We start from the raw sequence: 22620 nt of genomic DNA on the forward strand, positions 1-22620 counted from the left end.
AACGAGGGGAAGAGCCAGCGTGGTCCGCGTAAGCCAGGCCCAGACGCAGGGCTCACAGCCAGGAGGCCTCAGGAGTGTGCCAAGGCAGGGAGCCCTGTGGCAGAAGATCTGGGGGCTGGGGGAGGAGCCAAGGAACAAGGGGGGCGGGCTGGCATGAGGTTGCCCTGAACAGGGGTAGGATTCCTGGGAGGCCGGGCCGAGTGGAATCTGGCTGGGGGCCCTCTCACAGGAGACCTTAGTGGGGGCTATGGAAGAAGAGTGGTGGAGGGAAGCAGGTCTGGGAGGTCTCGGGGAGAGGTCTGGAGAGTGGAGGCCTGGAGAGGGGCTGATGGACGGGACAGAGGGGTGAGACAATACTCCTTTGCATGGGTAACTACAGGGGAAACCGAGGCAGGTGCACTTGTCATGTTGCCGTTTGCCATGGGAGGTAGCTCCAGGCAGGGCTGCCTTTTCACAAGCCCCACCCCAGAATAGCCAATAGCCTGGTGTTAGGGGACACCCTGGGATGTGGGAGACCCAGATGAAAGCCCTGCTCTGAGTCAGACAGATTAGTCATGTGATGGGTTGGGTCACAATGACCCCCTTGGGACTGCCACCTGGCAAGTTTATACAGGGTAAACTCATCAATTGTCCGCCCTCTATGACACTGATAGAGATGCACAGCTGTTTGCTCCCCCCACAGGTATTAATACTTACTCTGCTTTAATTAATAAGCAAAAAGTAATTTTAATAAGTATAAAAAGTAGGATTTTAAGTGGTTCCAAGTAATAACAGAACAAAGTAAATTACCAACCAAAATAAAACAAAAACACGTAAGTCTAAGCCAAAAACAGTAAGAAACTGATTACGGATGAAACCTCACCCTCAGATATGTTCCAATCAGCTTCTTTCACAGACTAGACTCTTTTCTAGTCTGGGCACAATTCTTTCCCCTGCTACAGTTCTTGTTCCAGCTCGTATGGTAGCTAGGGGATTTCTCATGACTGCTGCCGGCTTTGTTCTTTTCAACTCCCTTATATAGCTTTGGCACAATGCGGGAATCTTTTGTCATTCTGGGCCCCACCCCTCATTCTAAATAGAACAGCAGCAGGTTAAAGATGGATTCCAGTACCAGGTGACATGGTCACATGTCCTGTGAGACCCCAAGCCTACATTCTTCCCAGCCTGAATCACAGGAAGGCTTGCAAGTAAACAGAGCCATCTACAGTCAATTGTCCGAGTTGATGGGAGCCACCAGATTTCCAGACCACCATTAATGGCCCACACTTTGCATAATTACAATAGGCCCTCAGAGTTATATTTCATATTTCTAGTTTCAGATACAAGAGTGATACATTTATACAAATAGGATGACCGCACTCAGTAGATTATAAGCTTTGTAATGATACCTTACAAGAGACCTTTTGCATGAAGCATATCCCAGTTACATTATATTCACACTCATTAGCATATTTTATAGAATCAGATGGAGTACAACATCACAAATCAGTTAAAGACAGTGTCAAAACATATCAACGAGGGGGGCGGGGGGCTGTACTCAGACTGCCCAGGCCTTCTGGCACGTCCCAACGTGTGAATGTTTGACTTTGCAACCTTAATAATGTTCTTTTTAACACTGTGTTTTGCACATTCTCTAGATCTATTTGATCCCTTTATAATAATTTCTAAGAAGCTCGTCATCTGAGCTCCTGCAGTTTGAGAAGCGCAGAGGAACAGCTATTTTCGATTTGTAAAGGACTTTGATAGACTAGTAGGAAATACACTCAGACTGCGGTGGGATTAGAGCAGTATGGGGAAGGCTCAAATGAAACAACGTGTCTCAGGAATTGTCGCCTGACAGATTCGGCTTCATTGTGTTGTCTGCCTGCCTCGTCCCACTTCATTTCTCTACCCAACGTCATTTCAACCCAATTTCATTTCTAAACGGACTTGTTGGCGAGTTTCATGGCTCAGTCCAACTGCCACACTCAACGCGAGAACACACGGATCGCTCCTTCCCAGACCTGTCTGCTCCTCACCCCGTAAACGATGGGGTTCAGCATGGGGGGGATGACGACGTAGAGGTTGGCCAGTAGGATGAGGGTGTGGCGGGGGATGCGGCGGCCAAACCGATGGGTGCCCCAGGAGAAAAACGCTGGGGTGTAAAACATCAGTATGACACAGATGTGTGAGCCGCACGTGTTCAGAGCCTTGAGGTGGACACCCTGGGATGGCAACCTAAAGAGAGACCAGAGGATGCAAGCGTAGGAGACTGCAATAAAGATAGCATCCAATCCGGCTGACAGGAAACCAGTTGCTAAACCGTACCAAATATTGACTGTTATGTCCCCACAGGCCAGTGTGGCCACACCTATGTGCTCGCAGTACGAGTGAGGCATAATATTATGTCCACAGTAGTGGAGCCGTTTAAGGAGAAAGACGACTGGGAACATTATACAGAAGCTCCTGGTTAGAGCAGCCATGGCTATCTTCCTGATCACGGAGTGTGTTAATACAGTTGTGTACCGCAGCGGGTCGCAGATGGCAACGTACCGATCAAAGGCCATGGCCAGTAGGATGGCCGACTCGGTAATGAAAATAAAATCAATGAAAAACATCTGGGTGAGGCAGCCGTTGAAAGAGATCTCCTTGGAGAGAGACCAGAAAACACTCAGGGTTTTTGGCACCGCGGTGGTCGATAACAGCAGATCGGCCACTGTTAACATGGAGAGGAAAATGTACATGGGCTCATGGAGGCTCGGCTCTGTTATGATGGTGAAGAGGAGGACAGAGTTCCCGAGAAGGGCAACAACGTACATGACACAGAAGGGGATGGAGAGCCAGACATGCGCCTGCTCCATGCCTGGGATGCCGAGCAGGACGAACGTTGCTGGGTGGGAGCTGGTGTAATTGAGCGCTGACATGGTACGATGCAGGCCTGTCACTGCCCCGCAGGCTCCCCGGCCTGGGAGCGGAGACAAGAACAGTTGCTGTCAGAGTATCTGAAACTACAGAGTTCATTGCCAGAAATATTCATTAGCAATTCTGCCCCGCCCCCCATTTGGCGGGCCAGCATTCTCAGGGTGTGTTCTCTATTTGCAAATAGTGACTAATTTGAATGAAAGTCGGATGGTGGTTTGGCTATGAGGTGTTTCCTCCAGCTATTCACTACCCATTATCCGAGCTGTGTGATTGGCCACTGTCACAGACCCACAGGATCCTGCTGCGCCCCCAGCTTTGGAACCCCTCAGCGTGCCAGACCCCAAGTGGTCTCACTCTTCCTCCGGGGTAGGTCAGGAGGCCTCCAGCTTCACACCATGAGCTCTGCCCAGTGAGTCCAACTGAGGAAGACAGACCCCTGGGAGACACTGGTCCATACTGCAGGGTTAATGCCCCTCGCCCAGCATTTGCAGTGACACTCCAATAGCACTGTCAAAACAGTCGGTTTATCAGTAACTTTGCACAGGGGTGAGTGATGACACAAAGTGCCGGGCAGGAGAGAATGAGACCGGGTGAATTGCACTGCAGAACAGAATCCCAATTTCTTAACTTTGAACCACGCCAACAGTTTTACTTTCAACGAATCCCGATAGCCCAGTGTGCCAGGCATCGAATCCCGATAGCCCAGCTGTTCAAGGGGACCTACAGATTCGTTAGAAATTCTATTTATAGTACCTGAAGAGGAGAAAAAAACAAAATCTCCCAGCCCCAGTTTGGGTCTCCCACCCCAGGTGCCAGTGGGTGTTTGATATTTCCGAGGGGGTCACACCCTGACGGCAGGGGCTGGCTTTTTCTTATGCGTCCATACAGCGCCTAGCGCGATGGGGCCCCGCTCCCCAATGGGGGCCCCAAGGCCCTGCTGCAGTACAGAACACACTCCTAATCATTCCCTATGGCGCTTCACTCCTGCCTCCTGGAGCATGGCCCAGGGCAGGAGCCAGCCCGCAGTTGTGCCATACACTGTTCTGACAGCAGAGATGGACTCACCCATGCAGTCCCACTCCTGGCAGAGGAATCGCCTGGTTAATATCTGGGCAGGTGACTCCGCTGTCCCCTTCATGTCATGGAAGGACAGATCCCGGTCCCCTCCCAGGGATCCTCACCAGAGAGGTTAGACTGTCACAGGCAGAACCTCTGTCAGGTCAGGGCAGGGCCGTGTGTCCTGGGCAGTGACACCACATTATAATAAATCTTGTCTGGGCGAGTGGTGTCTCCCAGCTGTGAACCTAGAAGCTGCATCTCCTGGATGTATTTTCCTCCAGCTGCAGATTCCCTGCCCCTCACTCCAATCACAGTCTCATCCCACCAGGCCCTGCTGAATGCCGAGAGCTGCCCCCCACCCAGACGTCTAATGCCAGCGACTCACCAGGCTCCTGTCCCAGCTGGGAGGAGGAATCTCTGCCTGTGACTGGGTCGGGGAGCTGCAGGCGGCAGGGAATCTGCACTGACCGGGGCTGAAGTACAGGGATATTTATACTGCTGCCCTGGGAATCCCAGCGGGGGCTCAGAGCCAGCACGGAGCCCCAGGGACCTGCCTCTGTGCCTGGCTCAGGTGGGGAAGAGCAACAGGGATTTAACCCTTTGTTTCTCTGGGCATTTTTCTCTGTTAGCATTATTGGCGTCATAATTCTGGCTCATTAACAGGGATCCCGTTTCAGGATCTGATGGGGCTGTGCTCGGTGACCCAGGAGATCCCACCCAGCCCTGCACACCAGCACCCCGTGCAGGAATGATCCGACCAGTTAGGCAGTGACGGAGCCTCAAGTGCTGGGTTTGTTCCTGGGGCTGCCTGGACCAGCTGCCATCCGCACCAGAACAGAGAGCGGTGACCTGCGCAGCGTGTGCCGCACGGCTCTGGCTGGGGAAGGGTGTCCAGAGCGAGGCCGCTCAGTCAGCGCTTCCAGCCCACTCCTGCACTCCCTGTGCAAGGGAATCAAAGTGGCAGCAATTTATACTCCCTCTGTACAGCTGCACATGAGGAGGCAAGTCACCACGCAGGGCAGTATCAGGCCCTCTGCATTGTGTGTGGCATATCACGGCCATGCCTGCCCAGAGACTGTTACCACTTTGCAGCAGCGATCTGCTGTTTCAGTGGTTCTCAAACTTTTCTGCACCCACAGATGCAGAGGAACAGAGGTGATAAAGGGTTAATCCTTGGAGACATTCCAGTGGCGGTTTTTTGGGTTGTCAGCTGGTTCTGGAACCCAGCAATGGATTTATCGGGCCACTGGTTCCTGGGGTTACTGGTCCTCCCCGAGAAATCAGCAGAGACCTATGGGAGGGTTGGAATGGAGTCTGCTGGAATTTCTACAGAGCAAGCAGCCACTTGCATTGCATGCTGCAGGGAGGCTGAAATCAGAGGAGAAGAGACTGCAGACCTGTGCTTGCAGTGGGTCACTAGGATCTCGGACTCCTGGGTTCAGCTGGTATCAACCAGCTTCCCAACAGGCATGGAGCGTTGAGAGGCCAATCTGGATTTCTCAAGAATTAGTGAATCATCAGGTGGCCGTAATACATCTGAGTAAAGCAGCCAATCACTCATTCATGGCTCTGCTGTTGTGTAATTTTAGGCAAGACAGTTAAAATCTCTGTTTGCCAACCAATGAAGCAGGTGGGCTAAGCCTTGCCCACAAGAAGTTTTATTGGCAGCGTTGTTGTAGCCGTGTCAGTCCCAGGATATTACAGAGACAAGGTGGGGGAGGTCATATATTTTATGGGACCAACTTCAGTTGGTAGCTTGTCTCCCTCCCCACCTTGTCTCTCAGAGTAGTGCTGTGAGGAAAGGCATCTATTAACCCCTTGATCGGCAGAACACTTAAGCAGATGCTTTACTTTCAGCATATGTTCTCTCTGTCCCTATTCAGTAAAGCACTTAAGTATATGTTTAACTTTGAAGATAATCAAAGAATCATAGAATATCAGGGTTGGAAGGGACCTCAGGAGCTCATCTAGTCCAACCCCCTGCTCAAAGCAGGACCAAACCCAACTAAATCATCCCAGCCAGGGCTTTGTCAAGCCGGGTCTTAAATACCTCTAAGGAAGGAGATTCCACCACCTCCCTAGGTAACCCATTCCAGTGCTTCACCACCCTCCTAGTGAAAAAGTTTTTCCTAATGTCCAACCTAAACCTCCCCCTCTGCAACTTGAGACCATTACTCCTTGTTCTGTCATCTTCTACCACTGAGAACAGTCTAGATCCATCCTCTTTGGAACCCCCTTTCAGGCAGCTGAAAGCAGCTATCAAATCCCCCCTCATTCTTCTCTTCTGCAGACATAATAGGTATGGCTACACTGCAATTAAAAACCCATGGCTGGCCCATGCCAGCTGACTCAGGCTCCAGGAGCCCAAGCCCAGATGTCTACACCACAATGAAACAGCCCCTTAGCTCGAGCCCTGGGAGCCCGGATCAGCTGGCATGGGCCAGCCATGGGTGTCTAATTGCCATGTAGAGACACTCACTGGGTCTTAAGCGTGTGCTAAGATGGATGTAAGCACGTATCAAAGCTCAGACCATGCATAAGTGCTTTGCCCAGTCAGGGTCTAAGTGCAAATAATCACAAAGCGGCCACCGTAAAGTCCACTGAAGTCAGCGGGAGTCAGTGGACTCTGGCTCAGGCCCCAAATCCACCTGCCATTTCACTCAGCCCCTTTCCGGCCCGGCTGGCTTCTGAGTGAGGCCAAGGTCGGTGCAAGCCCCGGCGTGCGATACGTGAACCAGCCTCGCCTGCCCAGTGGCTGCACCAGGAGCCTAGCACAACCCAGTGCTCTGAAAGCAGGGGAGGGATAGCTCAGTGGTTTGAGCATTGCCAGGGTTGTGCGTTCAATCCTTGAGGCCATTTAGGGGTCTCGGGCAAAAAATCTGTCTGGGGATTGGTCCTGCTTTGAGCAGGGGGTTGGACTAGATACCTCCTGAGGTGCCTTCCAACCCTGATATTCTGTGATTCTCTCTGTGAGGGAGCCATTGGAAAGGTGCTGTGAACGCTGTGCTTTCCCAAGGAGCAGCCGGGCAATTAAGCTAACATTTTAACCAAGCTCCAAGTATAAATCTTCCTAAGGAGCTGACTAATATGGCATTATGTACGAGTTGAACAGGCAGGCGCTCCGCAGCTGGTGACTGATTGACCAAGTGGTTCTTTTCCTCCATTTCCCAAACGTGCACAACCTGTGCAAAAACCTGCCCGAGGCCGCTCAGTCACCCCTCAGAGCAGAGTTACAGCCAGGGTTTGAAAATGCTTCCGCCGCCTTTGCAGGAGGGCTGCGAAGTCTGAGAAAGGTCTGGATTGATTTCAAGGTGCACAGTGTGTGTTTGTTCAGTGCCGTGCGTTTCAAACAGGGCTACAGAGACCCAGTCACCTAAGTCCTCTACGTGTCAGCGGGCTGGTGCTTTAGAGCCACGGAGCACCAATAGCTGCTGGTGAGGTCAGTGGGACCACGCACGTAGGTGACGTTACTCTTGTGCTCAGGCATTAGCAGGCCATGACCTGGGCAGCGAGGCAGCTGGCATGCTGAGCCCACTGCCCGTCACACTGGCCAAGAGTGTCTCATTTGTTCCTTGCACTCCCCCAGCTGTCTGTCTGCGCCTCTCCTCTGATACTGCTTGTACAGCACCTGACACAACAGGGACGTAGTCCGTGACTGGCATTCCTTGGCGGGAGGGTAATACGAATAGATAACGATAATTAATAAAACAAGACACACCAAGCAGGGGTAACCAGGGCCGGCTCCAGGCACCAGCTAAGGAAGCAGATGCTCAGGGCGGCCGATACAAAGGGGAGGCGCTCCGGCCGCTATTGGGGCAGCCCGTCCAGGTCTTGGGCGGGAATTCGGCGGCGGGTCCCTCAGTCCCTCTCTTTCTCTTTGGGCTGTCGCCGAAGCGCCACCGAAGAGGAAGAGAGGAGGAAGAGCGGGAGTGAAGGACCCGCTGCCGAACTGCCGCCGATCAGCTTTTTTTTTTTTTTTTTTTTTTGCTGCTCGGGGCAGCAGAAAACTTGGAGCCGGCCCTGGGGGTAACAGACAAGGCCCGAATTCAACAAGGAGCTTAAACATGCTCCTAACTTTAAATGTCCCATGTGCTCGCATTAGGCATGTGCCGACGGACCTTGCTGACTCGGGCCCCAGGGGAAGGGCTGGGGAGGAAGAGACGGGGGGTAACCGTGTGAGGAGCAGTGGGGATCACACATGCGACGTTTTTGAAATATAAATACATGTTGAGTAGTAGAAAGAGAGCCTGAAACATGGGTCTGGTCAAGGCCTGGTCACAGCCAGCAAAAGTGACACTACAAGCAACCGCCAGGCCCTGTCAAAAGCAGATGCTTCCTGGCTCCCTGCCAGTCAGTATCCAGCACACGGACTCGGCACCAGTATCGCTAGCGTTGCTAAAACGCACTGAACAGGTGAGCGCAGTCCGGCACAAGCGCCCCCCCACCCAGCAGACGAGAGGACGGTTTGACAAAAGCGATGAAGAGTGATATCTTGTCTGAAACATCCGGAGTAAAAGCACAAAGACGGGTGGTGAATAGGGAGGTTTCTGCTTTTCACAGGGCCTGAGCATTGCTCAGAGCATAACTTTTGCTGACTTTGGTTCAGGCCTCAGGCCTCGCACAAGGCCCGTGCTTCTGGCTCTCTCTTCCTACTACAGTTGGTAACTGATTATTATTAGAGATGGTCAAAAATGTTTAAGCCAAAAAAGAATTCAACCAAAAATGACCTTTTTTCTCCACCTTTGTAGGTGTTCATCAAACAGCTGCTAAGAACCACCAGGAAATGGTTTTCGCCACCTTTTTTTTCTTGGAAAATAAAATACTTTTTTGTTTGTTTTTGGCCAGCTCTAATTTTTTCTTCATGCCACTTTATTTTCTCCTGATGCAGGAAACCCCTTTTACAGGGGAAGCTTTGAGGCCCACTGTGGCGACAGCTGCTGCGCTCCTACCTTAGGCAGAGCAACATGACCTGGAATGAAATAAACAAAGACGGGGCTTGGAAGATTTAGGGCCTTTTTATCAGAAATCATGAAATTATTTTTTTTTTGTTTTTTTGGTTTTTTTCATGTTAAGTGACAGCTGTGCTGGGAGCCCACGAGCCTGTTCATTGTCGCATCAGCATCTCCTCTTGCTGCTAGCGCAGCTGGTGAATTTGCACGGCGGCTTGGGAAGCCCAAGGCCCTCAGCAGCTCCAGCTGCTTGTCAGAGGTTTTGGGCTTCCTGAGGATTTGCTCCAGCCAGGGCCTGCAGCATCTGCTGAACAGTGAACTGCTGGCTTGGCGCTGCTGAGGCTGGGTGTGCCGCTTCCCTGAGCCCAGAGCTAGAGGGGGCTCTCCCTGCTGAGCCTGCAGCATGCCCCGACCCCGCTAAAGGAGACAGGAACTGCAGTGGGATGCCAGGTTCTCCCATTGCCAGTGCCTGCAGCCTCTGTTGAAGCTGTGCCAGCACTTGCATTTCTCTAGGGCCCGGCATGGCTGCCGGCACCTCTGGGTGCCAGATTTGCTGGTAGAAGGTTGGGAGGGGCTGCATCAGAGGCTTCCCAGCTATCGGGGGGCTCTGCAGCAGCGTCTTTGTCCCCAGGTCGGGGTTCTGGCCGAGCGACTGCCGCACGCTCCTCGCACCAGGCCCGACCAGAATGTTCTGCACAAGTTGTTTGACAGCCTGCTGCAGCAAGCTCTTGATGATTGTTGAGACAGCAGCACTGGCTCCTCTTCCTGGGTCTGGAGTGGCTCCGGTGCAGCTCTGTGCTGTGCAGTCAGTCATGCTACAGCTGCAGCCAAGGCTGTTGCCGCTGGTGTTGCTGGGGGAGCTGGATGGCAGAGTACAAGCCGGGGGCGAAGAGGGTTGGCTGCTGGCGAGGGATGAGTTGCTCCTCAGAGAAGCAAATGAGTTCCCTGCAGCCTGCGTCTGCACTGCCTCCAGCGTTAGAGCCGAGTGATCCCTACCCTCATGCTGAGAGGTGCTGCCTCCGCCCAGGATGCTGCCCAGAAAGCTCAAGGCCTGGCTGGGGTCCTTCATGATTTCCCGCACGGTGGCCGGGCTCCGAGCGAGCTCCAGCATGAGCCTCAGAATGTCAGGAGTGTTCAGGAAGTGGCTGATCTCCGGGGTTTTTTGGATCACTTGTTGCTTCAGAGGATTGTCCATGATCAGCTCGGTCATCAGGTCTGGGTTGGAGAGACGGCTCTGAATGAAGGGGTTCTCCAAGAGCTGGAACATCATCTCGGGGTTGGACGTGAGCTGGCTCTGGAACTCGGAGAAGTTGGCCGTGTTCAGGCCGAGGTTGCTGGCAAGCTCCCGCAGGCCGTCCGTGCCGAAGGCCGTGCTGCCGGCAGAGCCCAGCCTGGAGAGGCTGCTGTTCTCTGCCTGGGTGGCGGCCGCACCCTCTGGGGAGCCGGCGTGCTGACCTGGACACTCCTGAGGTCTCCTTCGTGACTGGATGACTAGGTAGATGGTGGCATCGTCCTGGATCTCATGCTGACTCAGGGTCTTTTGATCTTTTAAAATCCTGCCAGCGAATATCAGCACGAGCCGGTCGGTGGGAGAGGAGAAACGGGTTGCGATGCCAACCTTAAATTCCTTGATGAGCCTGTCCTCGGGCACCACGAACGCCTCCTTCTGCCCAGGGGTCTTGACGGTCACCCTGATGACTCGGGGAGCAGCGGCAGCCTCTAGAGCAGCTCCAGGGACATCTCCGCTTCTGACCATGCTTAGTGGGATGGTGTCTCAGTGGCGGGACATTTGCAAGCTTTGGCAAAAGACACAGCGTCTTCTGCTTCCCCGCTACTGGCCCCCTCTAATCATGGGCCTCCGGAGAGGACTCACAGGGACCTCCTCAGTGTCTCCAACCAAGGCCCGGGTTCCCCTGCTGCTCTGCTCCTCTACTGACCTGCAGCAGTTGATGGAGCTGCCCGCAACCTCCTGTGTCTGCACTGTGACATCACGTCTGATGCCATAAGCTGCCATGGCACCGGTGGATTTCCTCTACACTACCTCCCGCACAAGCTACTCGCTCTGAGAACCTCAACTTGACAATTTCCTGGCAAAGGCCCAAATTCTTCCCCGGTGGCGTAAGTAGGTGCAACTAGACCGAGGGCAATGGAGCTGGGTCTTCGCACATCACAGGTGAATTTGGCCCAAATCTGTAATAATCTTAGTTTTAATAATAAATAGTGCTGGGATCCTGACTCAGTCTTTACTCGGGCAACTACTGTGGGGAGGGAATGGAGGCGTCTCTGCCATCCATCACTTTTACCCTGCACAATCTTAAACATCATTCTGGGCTGGGTTAAATCTGGCTGAAGTTGCAGGAGTGTAGCAGCCGCCTTTCATTCAGGATAAATGTGAAGAAGCGAGTAAGCTCCTTTATTAACCAGGGAAGTGAAACAATAGAAGCCACCACCCATCACACAGCCTAGGCTTTAGTAGAGGCTGAACTGTGTGGCCCCGTGGGTTTCCCTGGGGACTGATACAGCAAATGCAGATGGAACTGAGTGTGTCTGGGTGTCTGTGAGAGAGACACTGCAGCAAGGCCAGCGAAGCTGGGAAACAAGGCAGGAAGGAAGCACCAAATTGCCACCGAAGCGCTGGTGGAGTGGCCCTGAGAAAGGTAAGAGAGCTTTTTGGCAGAGTGTTGGCAGAAAGAGGCTTGGAGCTGCAAACAAAGAAACTATCCCCTGTTGCTTAGTTCCTCCTGGAGTCAAGGAACCAGGACTTCATACCTTCTGTGTAAACAAACAGGATTCCATCAAAGAAATGTGTGACTGCATCATCAGTTTCGCCTCCTAACATAAACAACTGTCAGGGCCCCAAACTTTGTCGAACCACTTAGGCCAAAGGGGGTAACAATACGAATAAAGCTTTACTGGCCCCGACAAGGGAACAAGAGGGTCCTACAAAAAGCCATGATCCCAACTTTAAACACACTTAGCAGCTGCAGACAGCCAGATCCTCCAGTGGTGTTCATCAGCAGAGCTCCCCTGAGACTGAGCTATACCTGTTGAAGGGAAGAGGACGAGACAATGGATGGACAGATGTTTCCCAAAACCCTTAGCATAGTTCTTGGAGAACTTCCCGGCTCTAAATCCCTCAGCTTTCCAGTCAGTTCCTTCTCCGTGCTGCATGTCCCTGCTGGAACTCCTTGCATGATCTTCCTAATTAGCACAGCCATATCCTATAACCCAATGTATTGTCCTGTCCCTAGCAATACAGACCCCTGGGCCTATACAACATGCAGCACCCAGCCAGCCTGGCCCGTAAGGAGTCCAACCCAGCTGCCCAAGCAAACCCCTCCTCAGGACAAACCCTGACTCCCAGAGAAACTCCCCACCTCCTCCCGAACCTGTAGTGACTGCCACAACTCCCCCAGGAGGAGGGACCAGACGAGGCCTTCAGGCGTTGGCCAGAGAAGGAAGCTTGTTGAGGGTGTTTCTGCGCATTCCTGCCCCACGGTTAAGCTGCACTGACATGTCAGTCTCTGAGCAGGTGGCTGAGACACATTTTGCTGCCCTTAGCCCCACTTCGACCCTGAGGAGCCTCCTCCCAGGATGGGCACCTGTCCCAGACTGTCTTTCGCAGGAGCCCCACGGGGGTCTCTAAAACAATGGGGAGGATGTGGGTCAATTCCTGGCTCTGCCACCAACTCCCTGTGTGGCCTTGGGTGAGACCCAGAACCTTGTTTCCTCTTCTATAAAATGAGGGATAAAATGCTGCCCTACCTCACTGGGTCCCAGAAAAAAGCCTCTTAGTAAGACAGCAGCCGTGCCGCAGGAGTGAGCAGGGACCTGAGCAGCGAGGCCTGGGGCAGGGTAGAGCTGTCATTCAGATAAGTTCCTCCTCCTGCTCAACAGCTCCCCAAATCTCTTCTGAGGAAACGTCCAACCCCTATGTCCCATCGGGCTTACTTTCCTCCACCTCTGTTGCAATAGGTTCTAGAGCTTTTCTCCCGAGCCAAGCCAGGCTGGGAGCCCAGCTGGACATCACTGGACATGGCAGGGGATTGGATTTCTTTCGGTAAATGTCAGTGTCACCGTACACACACCAAACCTGACCAAAAAATATTTCCATCGATAATAATCAAAATTGGCAGCCAGGCAAGAACAATACTGCTTGAGAACATATGAGAGTTCAATTTAAGGTGTCAAGTATCAGAGGGGTAGCCGTGTTAGTCTGGATCTGTAAGAGCAGCAAAGAGTCCTGTGGCACCTTATAGACTAACAGACGTATTGGAGCATGAGCTTTCGTGGGTGAATACCCACTTTGTCGGAATTTAAGGTGATTTACTGTGTATATTTTCACATATGATGTCAACAAATTGGGTTTGAATAGCTATAAAGATTTAACTGTTTGAATCTCAACATGGACTGTCATGGAATAATTATTGTCTGATCCCCTCTCATCACTTCTCACAACTGTGAAAATTTACATTCATGAAAATCGAAAAGAAAAATGCTTCGAACCCATAACTGCGCACAACTGTGAAAATTTCAGTCACTAAAAATAGAAAAAACAATGCTTAAAAATAAACATTGATCTTATCTGCTGAAATTATACATATAAAAAGTCCCATTCTGCCAAGTGTAAACATCATCCATCCTGCGCTCTCACACAGCAACATCACGGCCCCGGCGCCCACGTGAAACCTGGATGAACTATGGTTTTTAATTGAATCTAGATCTTAACATGAGTGATAGCTCCAGAGCATGTGACCAAAAGGAATGAGATGCCGAGCAAGAGGGACTGGTTGTGTTAGACTTCTAGGGACCCTGGAAATACCAGTGTTATTTCATTTAAGGTTTCGGTTAAAGCAGTAGAGACAAAGAAAACATAGGGAGTTGGACACCAGATGCAGTAAATAATCAGTTTCTTTAGTTTATTATAAAGGAACGAAGTTTAGAATGAAATATGGGAAAATGAGGTAAGAAGGAAACCTTGGGAAGAAAGGGGCCCAGCCATGAATCTTGTCCTACCCAGACTCGAGGGCAAGGTTCACCCCTAAAACTCCCTCACCTGGCTTTAGCTAAGGTCCAATAACTGGCAACGACATCTCTTGTGTGTTATAGTGCATAAAAAGCCAGGTTTTTTGGGGTTCTTTATCAAAGCTTTTCCTTACCCCTCTGGAGAGCACCATGATGGAAAGGTATTTCCCGGGCCTGATCCCGCTGGTACTTATAATTGTATGCTGGTGGGTACAGAATATAGGTGCATACGTTTATGTTTGTACGCTGGGTATAATTATCACCAAGTGGCCTTTGAATTACACAAAGGAACGTTTGTGTGGAAGTTCGGCTGTGGTAAACCTCAATAAATGTAGTAGGAAAATAAGTCCCAACATCTCCTCTGTTGTGTCTTTGTCTTTGCAGGGAGTCTCAAACGGGCCTACATAATCTAGAAACACATGTTCTGTTGGCTTGATTTGACTTCCAATGGGGCTGTGGCTTCTAAGTCACTTAGGGGTTTGTGAAAATCCCATCCCAAGGGTGCTTTTCACCTCTGCTTAGCCCAGGAAGAGTGAGGACCAAAAAGGGTCTGGGCTGTCATTCGAGCATCTCTGAGTCCCTTATGGTAACGCTCCTCAAGTCTGCAGGCAGCCATCCCAGTGCTGCTGGAGCTGCCGCCATCTTGTTTTTTCCCTTCTCTGTGAGGCAATCCTGTCTGCCCCATCCATTCCTGCACCCTACAGCAACTTCATTATGGGCCACATCTAACCCTTTCCCAGCCCACGTTCCCATCTCACCAGAGCCGCCGGACATGGCACAGAGAGTTTATCAGCACCAGGGGAAGAAACCTTCCCTTCAGAGTCACTGCCATGCTCTCCTTCCTTGGGGGGAAGGGGGAAATTGATAGTGGTAGATCTGTGAAGCAGCAGGTCCACTGCCTTACCCCATAACCCTGATGTAGAGGGACCCTGCACATGGCACATCGATGAGGTAGATCCGGGTGCAGATATCTTGCACCAGATCTCTCATCAATAACGCCAACAGAATGGAACCGGGTTCACCCCAGACAGGCCCTTCTGCCCTGGAGGGGGATGGGCCAGGGTTTGCCTAGATCAGCGAAGTTTTCGGTGGATCTAGCACAGAGGGCATTGGAACAATTTGGGGCATTCATATTCTAAACATAAACCCAGCCACCTTCACTCTTCATAGGTTTCATGGGCCTGATTTGCCCCGCCCTGCTCCTAGTTATTCATTTGCTCCTCTGCAGAGTGCAAGTGAAACATTGTCCCTAGCGTTTCACACTTATTTTGCACACAGTAACAAGACCATGCTCTTACATAGTACTTTTCAGTGGCAGATCTTGTGCTACAAAGGAGGTCGGTAGCAGTACCTCCCCCCCCCCCACTTTACCAATGGGGAAACTCAGCCACGGAACGGGGAAGTGACTTGCCCAAGGTCACCCAGCAGGCCGGAGGCAGAGCCGGGGATAGAACCCAAGCCTCCTGAGTCCGTCAAAAAAAGATATCACATTAGTTTGACAGGCTCTAGTTTCCATAAACTAATGTTGATGGGTATTAATTATATTACCCTCTAATTCTTTATTAATCAAATCCTTTATCGCCCACTCCATTATCTTGCCCAGGATCAATGTCAGACTGACAGGTCTATAATTACCCCTTTGCCTTTTTTAAAAAAATTGGCACAACATTCGATTTCTTCCAGTCTTCCGGAACGTCCCAACATTAATGGTCCACTGAGCGTCTGAGACAGCTCTTTTAAAACTCTTGGATGCATTTTCTCTATACCTGCTAATTTAAAAATGTCCAACTTTAGTAGCTGCTGTTTAACATCCTCCAGCGATACTAGTGGAATGGAAAGAGTATTGTCATCATCATATGATATGACTATTATCCGTACCCTACTAATGCCTGAGGACTCCAATCAGAGATCAGGGCCCCACCGTGCTAGGCAGTCTCCTGATAACACAAAGACAGCCTGCACCTCAGAGTGCTGACAGTCTAAGATTAAGACAGTGCACAACAGGTGAATAAACAGACAAATGGTGGGAAGGGGCAGACAGTGACAGGTGTGTTTATAGAAGATCACAGGCACAGAGATCTCGACAGTCCTCACTGTTTTCTGAATGTTCTGCATTTGATCTGTGCTGGAGGGGAGCATCTGATGGTTCATCTGAGCCACAGGAAGCAAACACCATGGGAGGAACCTCCAGTGATTAAAAGACCAGATGAGCCAGGCTCCCATCTCCTGAAAACCCTCCTTTGAAGCAATCTGGTTTCATTTAGAAGGAACCTGCCGGTCGCGGCCCTGCGGCAGCACTCAGCACCAATTGCTCATTCCCAGTCCACGTCTCGGCATTATGTGCAGGTCAACATCCCCTCCCACCGCAGAAGCAGTGAAATCGCCAGGCCTGGGAGACCATGCGGGTCACTCGTTCCCGGATTTGTCTCGTTCTCACGCCGTAGACGATGGGGTTTAGCATGGGGGGAACAATCACATAGAGGTTGGCCAGGAGGATGTGAATGTGCCCAGGGATACTGTGGCCAAACCGATGAGTGAGGAAGGAGAAAAAGGCCGGTGTGTAGAACATCAGGATGACGCAGATGTGGGAGCCGCAGGTGCTGAGAGCCTTGAGCCGGGCGTCCTTGGATGGGAGCCGGAAGACGGCCCTTAGGATCAGTACATAAGACACAGCAATGAGCATGACGTCCAGCCCTGATGACAGCAGAGTTGTGGTGAACCCGTACCAGATGTTGGCTGTTATATCAGCACAGGCCAGCCGGGCTATGCCCATGTGCTCACAGTACGTGTGAGGCATAACGGTGTGTCCACAGTACGGTAGCCTCTTAAGGAGGAAAATAGGTGGGAACATTATACACAACCCTCTAAGAACAGCTGTCACAGCTATTTTTCCTATCACTGAGTGAGTGAGGATAGTCGGGTATCTCAGAGGGTAGCAGATGGCAACATACCGGTCAAACGCCATGGCCAGCAAAACGGTTGACTCTGCGATGAAACTAAAATGGGTAAAGAACATCTGGGTAACACAGGCATCAAAAGAAATCTCCTTGGCACTAAACCAGAATATGGCCAGCATCTTAGGCACGGTAGTCGTGGATAACAGCAGATCAGCGACCGCCAGCATGGCGAGGAAAAGGTACATGGGCTCATGGAGGCTGTGCTCTGTTATGACGATGAAGAGTAAAACCGAGTTGGCAAAAAGTGCAACAACGTACATCAGGCAGACGGGGACAGAGATCCAGATGTGAGACTCTTCCATGCCGGGGATGCCGGTCAGAATGAACGTTATAGGATCAAAGCTGCTTTGGTTGAGAGTTGTCATGGTGGGCCCTGTGTTTGAACTCACACTGGCTCTGTAGAGAAAGACAAACACATAAATATTTCCTCTGATTAGCTAGGGCTCACACAACCGAATTGTAATGTTGCCCCTTACAAACATCTGTTTTTGAAATGACTCAATTTGGAAGATGTTTGCAAAGCAGGGACCTATTTCATGAAGGAATCTCCCTTTTTTAAAATGGACTCGTGGTAAAATCATTAACCAGCTAGTCCCCTGCCATTCACCCTCCTTAATTTTATTTCTAAGGGCTTCTTCTCTGGTTGTGCAGTTAAAATGGGCCAGATCTTTTCTGACTTAAGGTCAGGCTTGACAAAGCCCTGGCGGGGATAATTTAGTTGAGAATTGGTCCTGCTTTGAGCAGGGGGTGGGACTAGATGACCTCCTGAGGTCCCTTCCAACCCTGATATTCTGTGATTCTATGACTTGGGGTTGAAATATTGCTGCCCATCGCTGTAGTCTCTGTGCACTCAGATCCTACAAACACTTATGCATGGGCGTAACTGTGCTCACAAGTAGCCCCGTTGAAGCCAATGGACCTGCTCAAGCGTGTACAACTCATAAGTGTAAAGTTACTCCTGTGTGTCGCTGTTCATAGGACTGTGCCCTTGCTTAGCAAGGACGCCTGGGCCAGTGACCCCTGGGGAAAGGGGTCATGACTCTGTGATGGTACCTCCCATAAGGCTTTATGGAGATATGCTTAGACTGTGTTTTATGCTAAATATGCCATGTAACAATCTCAAAGGTTCTGATCTACTGAATGTATTAATCCTATCTGTATGCATGTATCATTATTCAAAGTTATGAATGTTATGAATGTTGGCTATTTCCTGGCTTGATTTCGAAATAACCTTAGTAGAGCATTTGGTCAGTTCCTGGAGAAAGGAATGTTGAAATTAAGTACCTAATCAAGAAACACTTAAAGGACAATGGATCTTGGAATGCTCCAATCCACATAAGAAGTCTACTTGAGGGCGTTCAAGGTAGCATGTAAACAATGGCTGCTGCCTGTAAAAACTGTGAGTCGTGCATGGACATGTTACTTGCCCAGGTGACTCCTAAACTCCATGTTGGAGCTGGACTTTGCATAGGAGTGAGGAGGGGGTCTGCACCCACAAGAGAAGTTCCTGGGACACTCCTCCACTTTGTCTTCAGCTGGTGAAAGAGGGAGCCTCTCCACCTCCCAGGATACTTGAAAGAAACTGGAACAAAGGACAGTAACTACGGGGGGTTGAGTGATTGCTGAACCCAGGCTAAAAAGAGTTTAGTCTGTAAAAGGGAGCATTCTGGAACTGGTGAGGATCTTATCTGTATTCAGTTTGACTAGACATAGATTTGTGTGTTTTATTTTATTTTGCTTGGTGACTTACTTTGTTCTGTCTGTCACTACTTGGAACCACTTAAATCCTACTTCCTGTATTTAGTAAAATCACTTTTTACTTATTAATTAACTCAGAGTCTGTATTAATACCTGGGAGAGCAAACAGCTGTGGATCTCTCTCTATCAGTGTTACAGAGGGCGAAGAGTTTATGAGTTTACCCTGCATAAGCTTTATACAGGGTAAAACGGATTTATTTGGGAGTTGGGCTTCCGAGTGTTAAAGACAAGCACACTTCTGTGAGCTGCTTTCAGATAAACCTGCAGCTTTGGGGCAAGTAATTCAGACCCTGGGAGCAGACAGGAGTGTCTGGCTCGACAAGACAGGGTACCTCCCATAAGGTCATGGGGCCCCGAGCTGGCAGGGAAGGCAGGGGAAGAAGTAGTCTTGGCACATCGGGTGGCAGGTCCCAGGGGGTTTCTGTGATCCAACCCATCACAGACTCATTGGCAGAGAAACACTAAGCTAGTGGATAGGGCTCTGCGCTAGCACATGGGAGACTTGGATTCAATTCTCAGCTCAACCGACCTGGGTGAGGCATTTAATCTCCTTGCGCCTCAGCTACTCATCTGTGAAATGGGGACAATACTTCCCATCTTCCAGGCACGAGGTGAAGATAACAGCCCATTCTCCACCTCGACTGCAAGAACGAGGGCCAGGGAACTGCCTAAAGAACTACATTACTTTCTGACAGGCTAACAACCAATAGCACAAACTACACCTCTACCCTGATATAATGAGACCCGATATAATACAAATTTGGATATAATGTGGTAAAGCAGCACTCCAGGGGGGCGGGACTGTGTGCTCTGGCGGATCAAAGCAAGTTTGATATAACGCGGTTTCACCTATAACGCGGTAAGATTTTTTGGCTCCCGAGGACAGCATTATGTCGGGGTAGAGGTGTTGATATCAGGTGAGTGAGGCCAGGCTAGACACGCAGGCAGGGCTGTGTAATCACTGGCCAGACAAGGGGGTTCCTTGTCTTTTGTTTTGCTTTTCTGCAGGTTTTTCAAATACCACAAAGTGCAGGGGGCCACCAGGGCCTCTTGTGGGTTCCAAGACCAGCTGCTCCAGGAAGCCGTCATTAGTCATTTCTAGAAACTTTATCTCTGCATCCTGTCCTGACATGTACCCAGTCAATACAGGGATAGTTGAAATGCCCCATTATTGTTGGGTTTTCTGTTTTTGTAGCCTCTTGAATCTCCCTGAGCATTTCACAATCACCATTGCCATCCTGGTCAGGTAGTCGGTAGAATATTCCTACTGCTATGCTCTTCTTATTCAAGCATGGGATTTCTAGCCATAGAGTTTGATTCATTTAAGATTTTTACTATATTTGACTTTCTGCTTTCTTTCACACATAGCGCCACCCCCCCACCAGCACAACCTGCTCTGTCATTCCTCTACAGTTTGTACCCTGCTATTACCATGTCCCATATATTATCATTGCTCCACCAAGTTTCTGTGATGCTTGTCATATTAATATCCACCTTTAATACCTGGCGCTCAAGTTCTCCCCCCCTTAGTATTTAGATGTCTAGCATTTCTACACGAGCACTTTTCAAATCTGTCAGTGTGTAGTTGTCTGCCCTCATGTGACGGAACTGAAGGTCACTCTTTCTCTGTGACTCTTTCTCTTCAGTTTCTGCCTGTATTTCATCAGCTTCTATCTTCTCTTCTTTACTAGGACATAGAGAATCCGCATTAATAGATCCTCCCCTAAAGGATGTCTCTTTCCGAACCGTGTGCTCCGCCGCACCTCTCGGCTTCCCCCAGCCCTTAGTTTAAAAACCACTCTACAGCCTTGTTAATTTTACATGCCAGCCATCTGGTTCCATTTTGGTTTAGGTGGAGTCCATCCTTCCCGTGTAGTCTCCTCCTTTCCCCAAAGGTTCCCCAGGTCCTAATAAATCTAACCCCATCTCCCTACACCGTGGTCTCATCCATACATTGAGACCCTGCAGCTCCGCCTGCCTAACTGACCCTGTGTGTGAAACTGGGAGCATTTCAGAGAATGCGACCATGGAGGTCCTGGACTTCTATGCTGAGCTAAGTCAGGAAAAACTTGTGGCTATTCTCCCAGAGGGAGACCCTGCATTTGCCCACTTCGTTGACTGCCAAGGCCTGTTCCCCTCATGCTCATGGAGTTTAGAATCATACAGGACAGGAGGTAGCCAGCTTGCAAACCCCACTGAACTAAGTCATATCTCCCCACCTCTGAGCCTAGAAGTGCCTCTCAGAGGAGCCATTTGTCCCAGCTGAAAATTTCCTGCCTTTGCACATTTTTTTTAAATGACTTTGAGCTGCCCCAAAACCAAACATTTAATGAAAATGACTCACCAGGTTCCTGTGTTGGCTGGGAAGGAAGATCCTGTGCCTGTGATCGGGCGGGGAGCTGCAGGTGGTGGGGAATCGGCACTGACCAGGGCTGAGACGTGGGGATATTAATATTGCCACCTTATGAATCCCAGCAGCGAGCCCCAGGCAGGCTCTTGGACTTGCTGAATCTTAAACTGCCTGGTGCATTAAAGATTAACAGGAACTAACCCGGTCACTTTGGTTTAGCCATTTCCTGCTTTCCCATCATTTGCATTACAAGTGGTTTTACTTGTCCAACCTGCATGGGCCTGAGTGGCACTTATGCTGACTCCTTAAACCAAGAACAACACATCCGACGAAGTGAGTATTCACCCACGAAAGCTCATGCTCCAAAACGTCTGTTAGTCTATAAGGTGCCACAAGAATCTTTGCTGCTTAAACCAAGAACAACGGCTATGGAGCCATTAAGAGCTTCAGAGCCGGGCTGGTGTTTTCAGGGCCTGGTCACTCTGCTACCTGGGATACAATTTACCCTTTAGTCTTTGCAAAGATATTTGCATTACCAGCAACACCTCCAAACACATCATCTACAGCATGCAGGTGTTGCTCTGTCGGTCTGGCTGTGGCCAGGGTTTCTGCCAGTGGCAAAACACAGACGGCTGCATAGTTTCTCCACATGTTAGCATTCCACTCTGAACTAGCATCAGCTGAATTACAGTCATGTTTCTGGTGAAGACCAGAGAGGCCAGAATCTCAGAAATTATTATTTATTTATAGTGCATTATTATTCAGACAGCATTTTAAAGGTGCATGATGCTGACAAATGACAAGCGATGTCCCAGTGTCCCAAACAATAGCTCTATTTAGCTTGTCCAAGGGAAGGTTAAGAGGTGACTAGAGCATGGGAAAAAGTAGCTTCATGGGGAAGACATTTCTGATAGTAGGTGGCTCTTTGTTCTCCTCTCCTCTGGTTCAAAGAGAAGTCACAGGCTTGGCGCAGAAATGGCTAGGTAAGATTCTGTGCAGGAGCCCAGAGTAGATAATCACAGGGATCATCCTAGCATTAAAGTCTATGAATTTCTCACTCCTTGGCCTTGAAGAGCTGAAATAATATTGATGCTCGTTTTCCTTTATAATGCCACCTTGCATCCAAGAAACCGAAGCGTTGGACGGCTATGTTTTCAAAAGGGCGTGTGCTGCTCGCATGCCTGGCACCAGATTTTCAAAGGTGCTAGCGCTGGTAGAAAAACAAAACACATCTTGCACAAAAAATTTTGATAAAAAAAACTGTTCCTTTTTTGTCAGAAAATTTCAAAACCTGTGGGGAAAAAGTGGGTTTCTTCCAGCTCTGTTTGGCAGTTGGCACCGACTCCGTGGGTGCTCCGGGGCTGGAGCACTCATGGGAAAAAATTGGTGGGTGCTCTGCACCCACCGACAACACCCTGTCCTACCCCAGCTCACCTCCGCCTCCACCTCCTCCCCTGAGCACACTGCTGCGTCCTGCTTCTCCCCCTTGCTCCCAGCGCTTGCACCGTGAAACAGCTGTTTCACGTGGCAAGCCTGGGAAGGAGGAGGGAGAAGGGGGAATGCGGCGTGCTTGGGGGAGGAGGCGGGGCTGGGGTGGTGATTTAGGGAGGGGTCCAATAGG

At 50.3% G+C, this 22620-nt stretch overlaps 2 protein-coding genes and 1 pseudogene across 2 annotated transcripts; all 3 read right to left on the minus strand.

Annotated features, from left to right (window-relative positions):
• Positions 1-1861: 1861 nt before the first annotated feature.
• LOC123349658 (olfactory receptor 52B2-like) lies at positions 1862-2903 on the minus strand. Its single transcript, XM_044987878.1, has one exon. It carries the CDS (start codon positions 2901-2903, stop codon positions 1968-1970), a length of 936 nt encoding a protein of 311 aa, XP_044843813.1. The 3' UTR covers positions 1862-1967.
• Positions 2904-8966: 6063 nt separating this feature from the next.
• Positions 8967-10874, minus strand: LOC123349664 (annotated as a pseudogene).
• Positions 10875-16281: 5407 nt separating this feature from the next.
• Positions 16282-21104, minus strand: LOC123349674 (olfactory receptor 52B2-like). Its single transcript, XM_044987890.1, has 2 exons — positions 20994-21104; positions 16282-17287 (listed from the first exon to the last, which is right to left on the minus strand). Exon 2 carries the CDS (start codon positions 17254-17256, stop codon positions 16282-16284), a length of 975 nt encoding a protein of 324 aa, XP_044843825.1. The 5' UTR covers positions 17257-17287; positions 20994-21104.
• Between the last annotated feature and the right edge of the window lie 1516 nt (positions 21105-22620).

Source organism: Mauremys mutica, chromosome 1 (genome assembly GCF_020497125.1).
Source record: "Mauremys mutica isolate MM-2020 ecotype Southern chromosome 1, ASM2049712v1, whole genome shotgun sequence".
Taxonomy (NCBI): domain Eukaryota; kingdom Metazoa; phylum Chordata; order Testudines; family Geoemydidae; genus Mauremys; species Mauremys mutica.

What these genes read in the sequence shown, in the direction of transcription:
- LOC123349658 (XM_044987878.1), bottom strand. Translation starts at nt 2,903, where the DNA reads ATGTCAGCGCTCAATTACACCAGCTCCCACCCAGCAACGTTCGTCCTG.
- LOC123349674 (XM_044987890.1), bottom strand. Translation starts at nt 17,256, where the DNA reads ATGACAACTCTCAACCAAAGCAGCTTTGATCCTATAACGTTCATTCTG.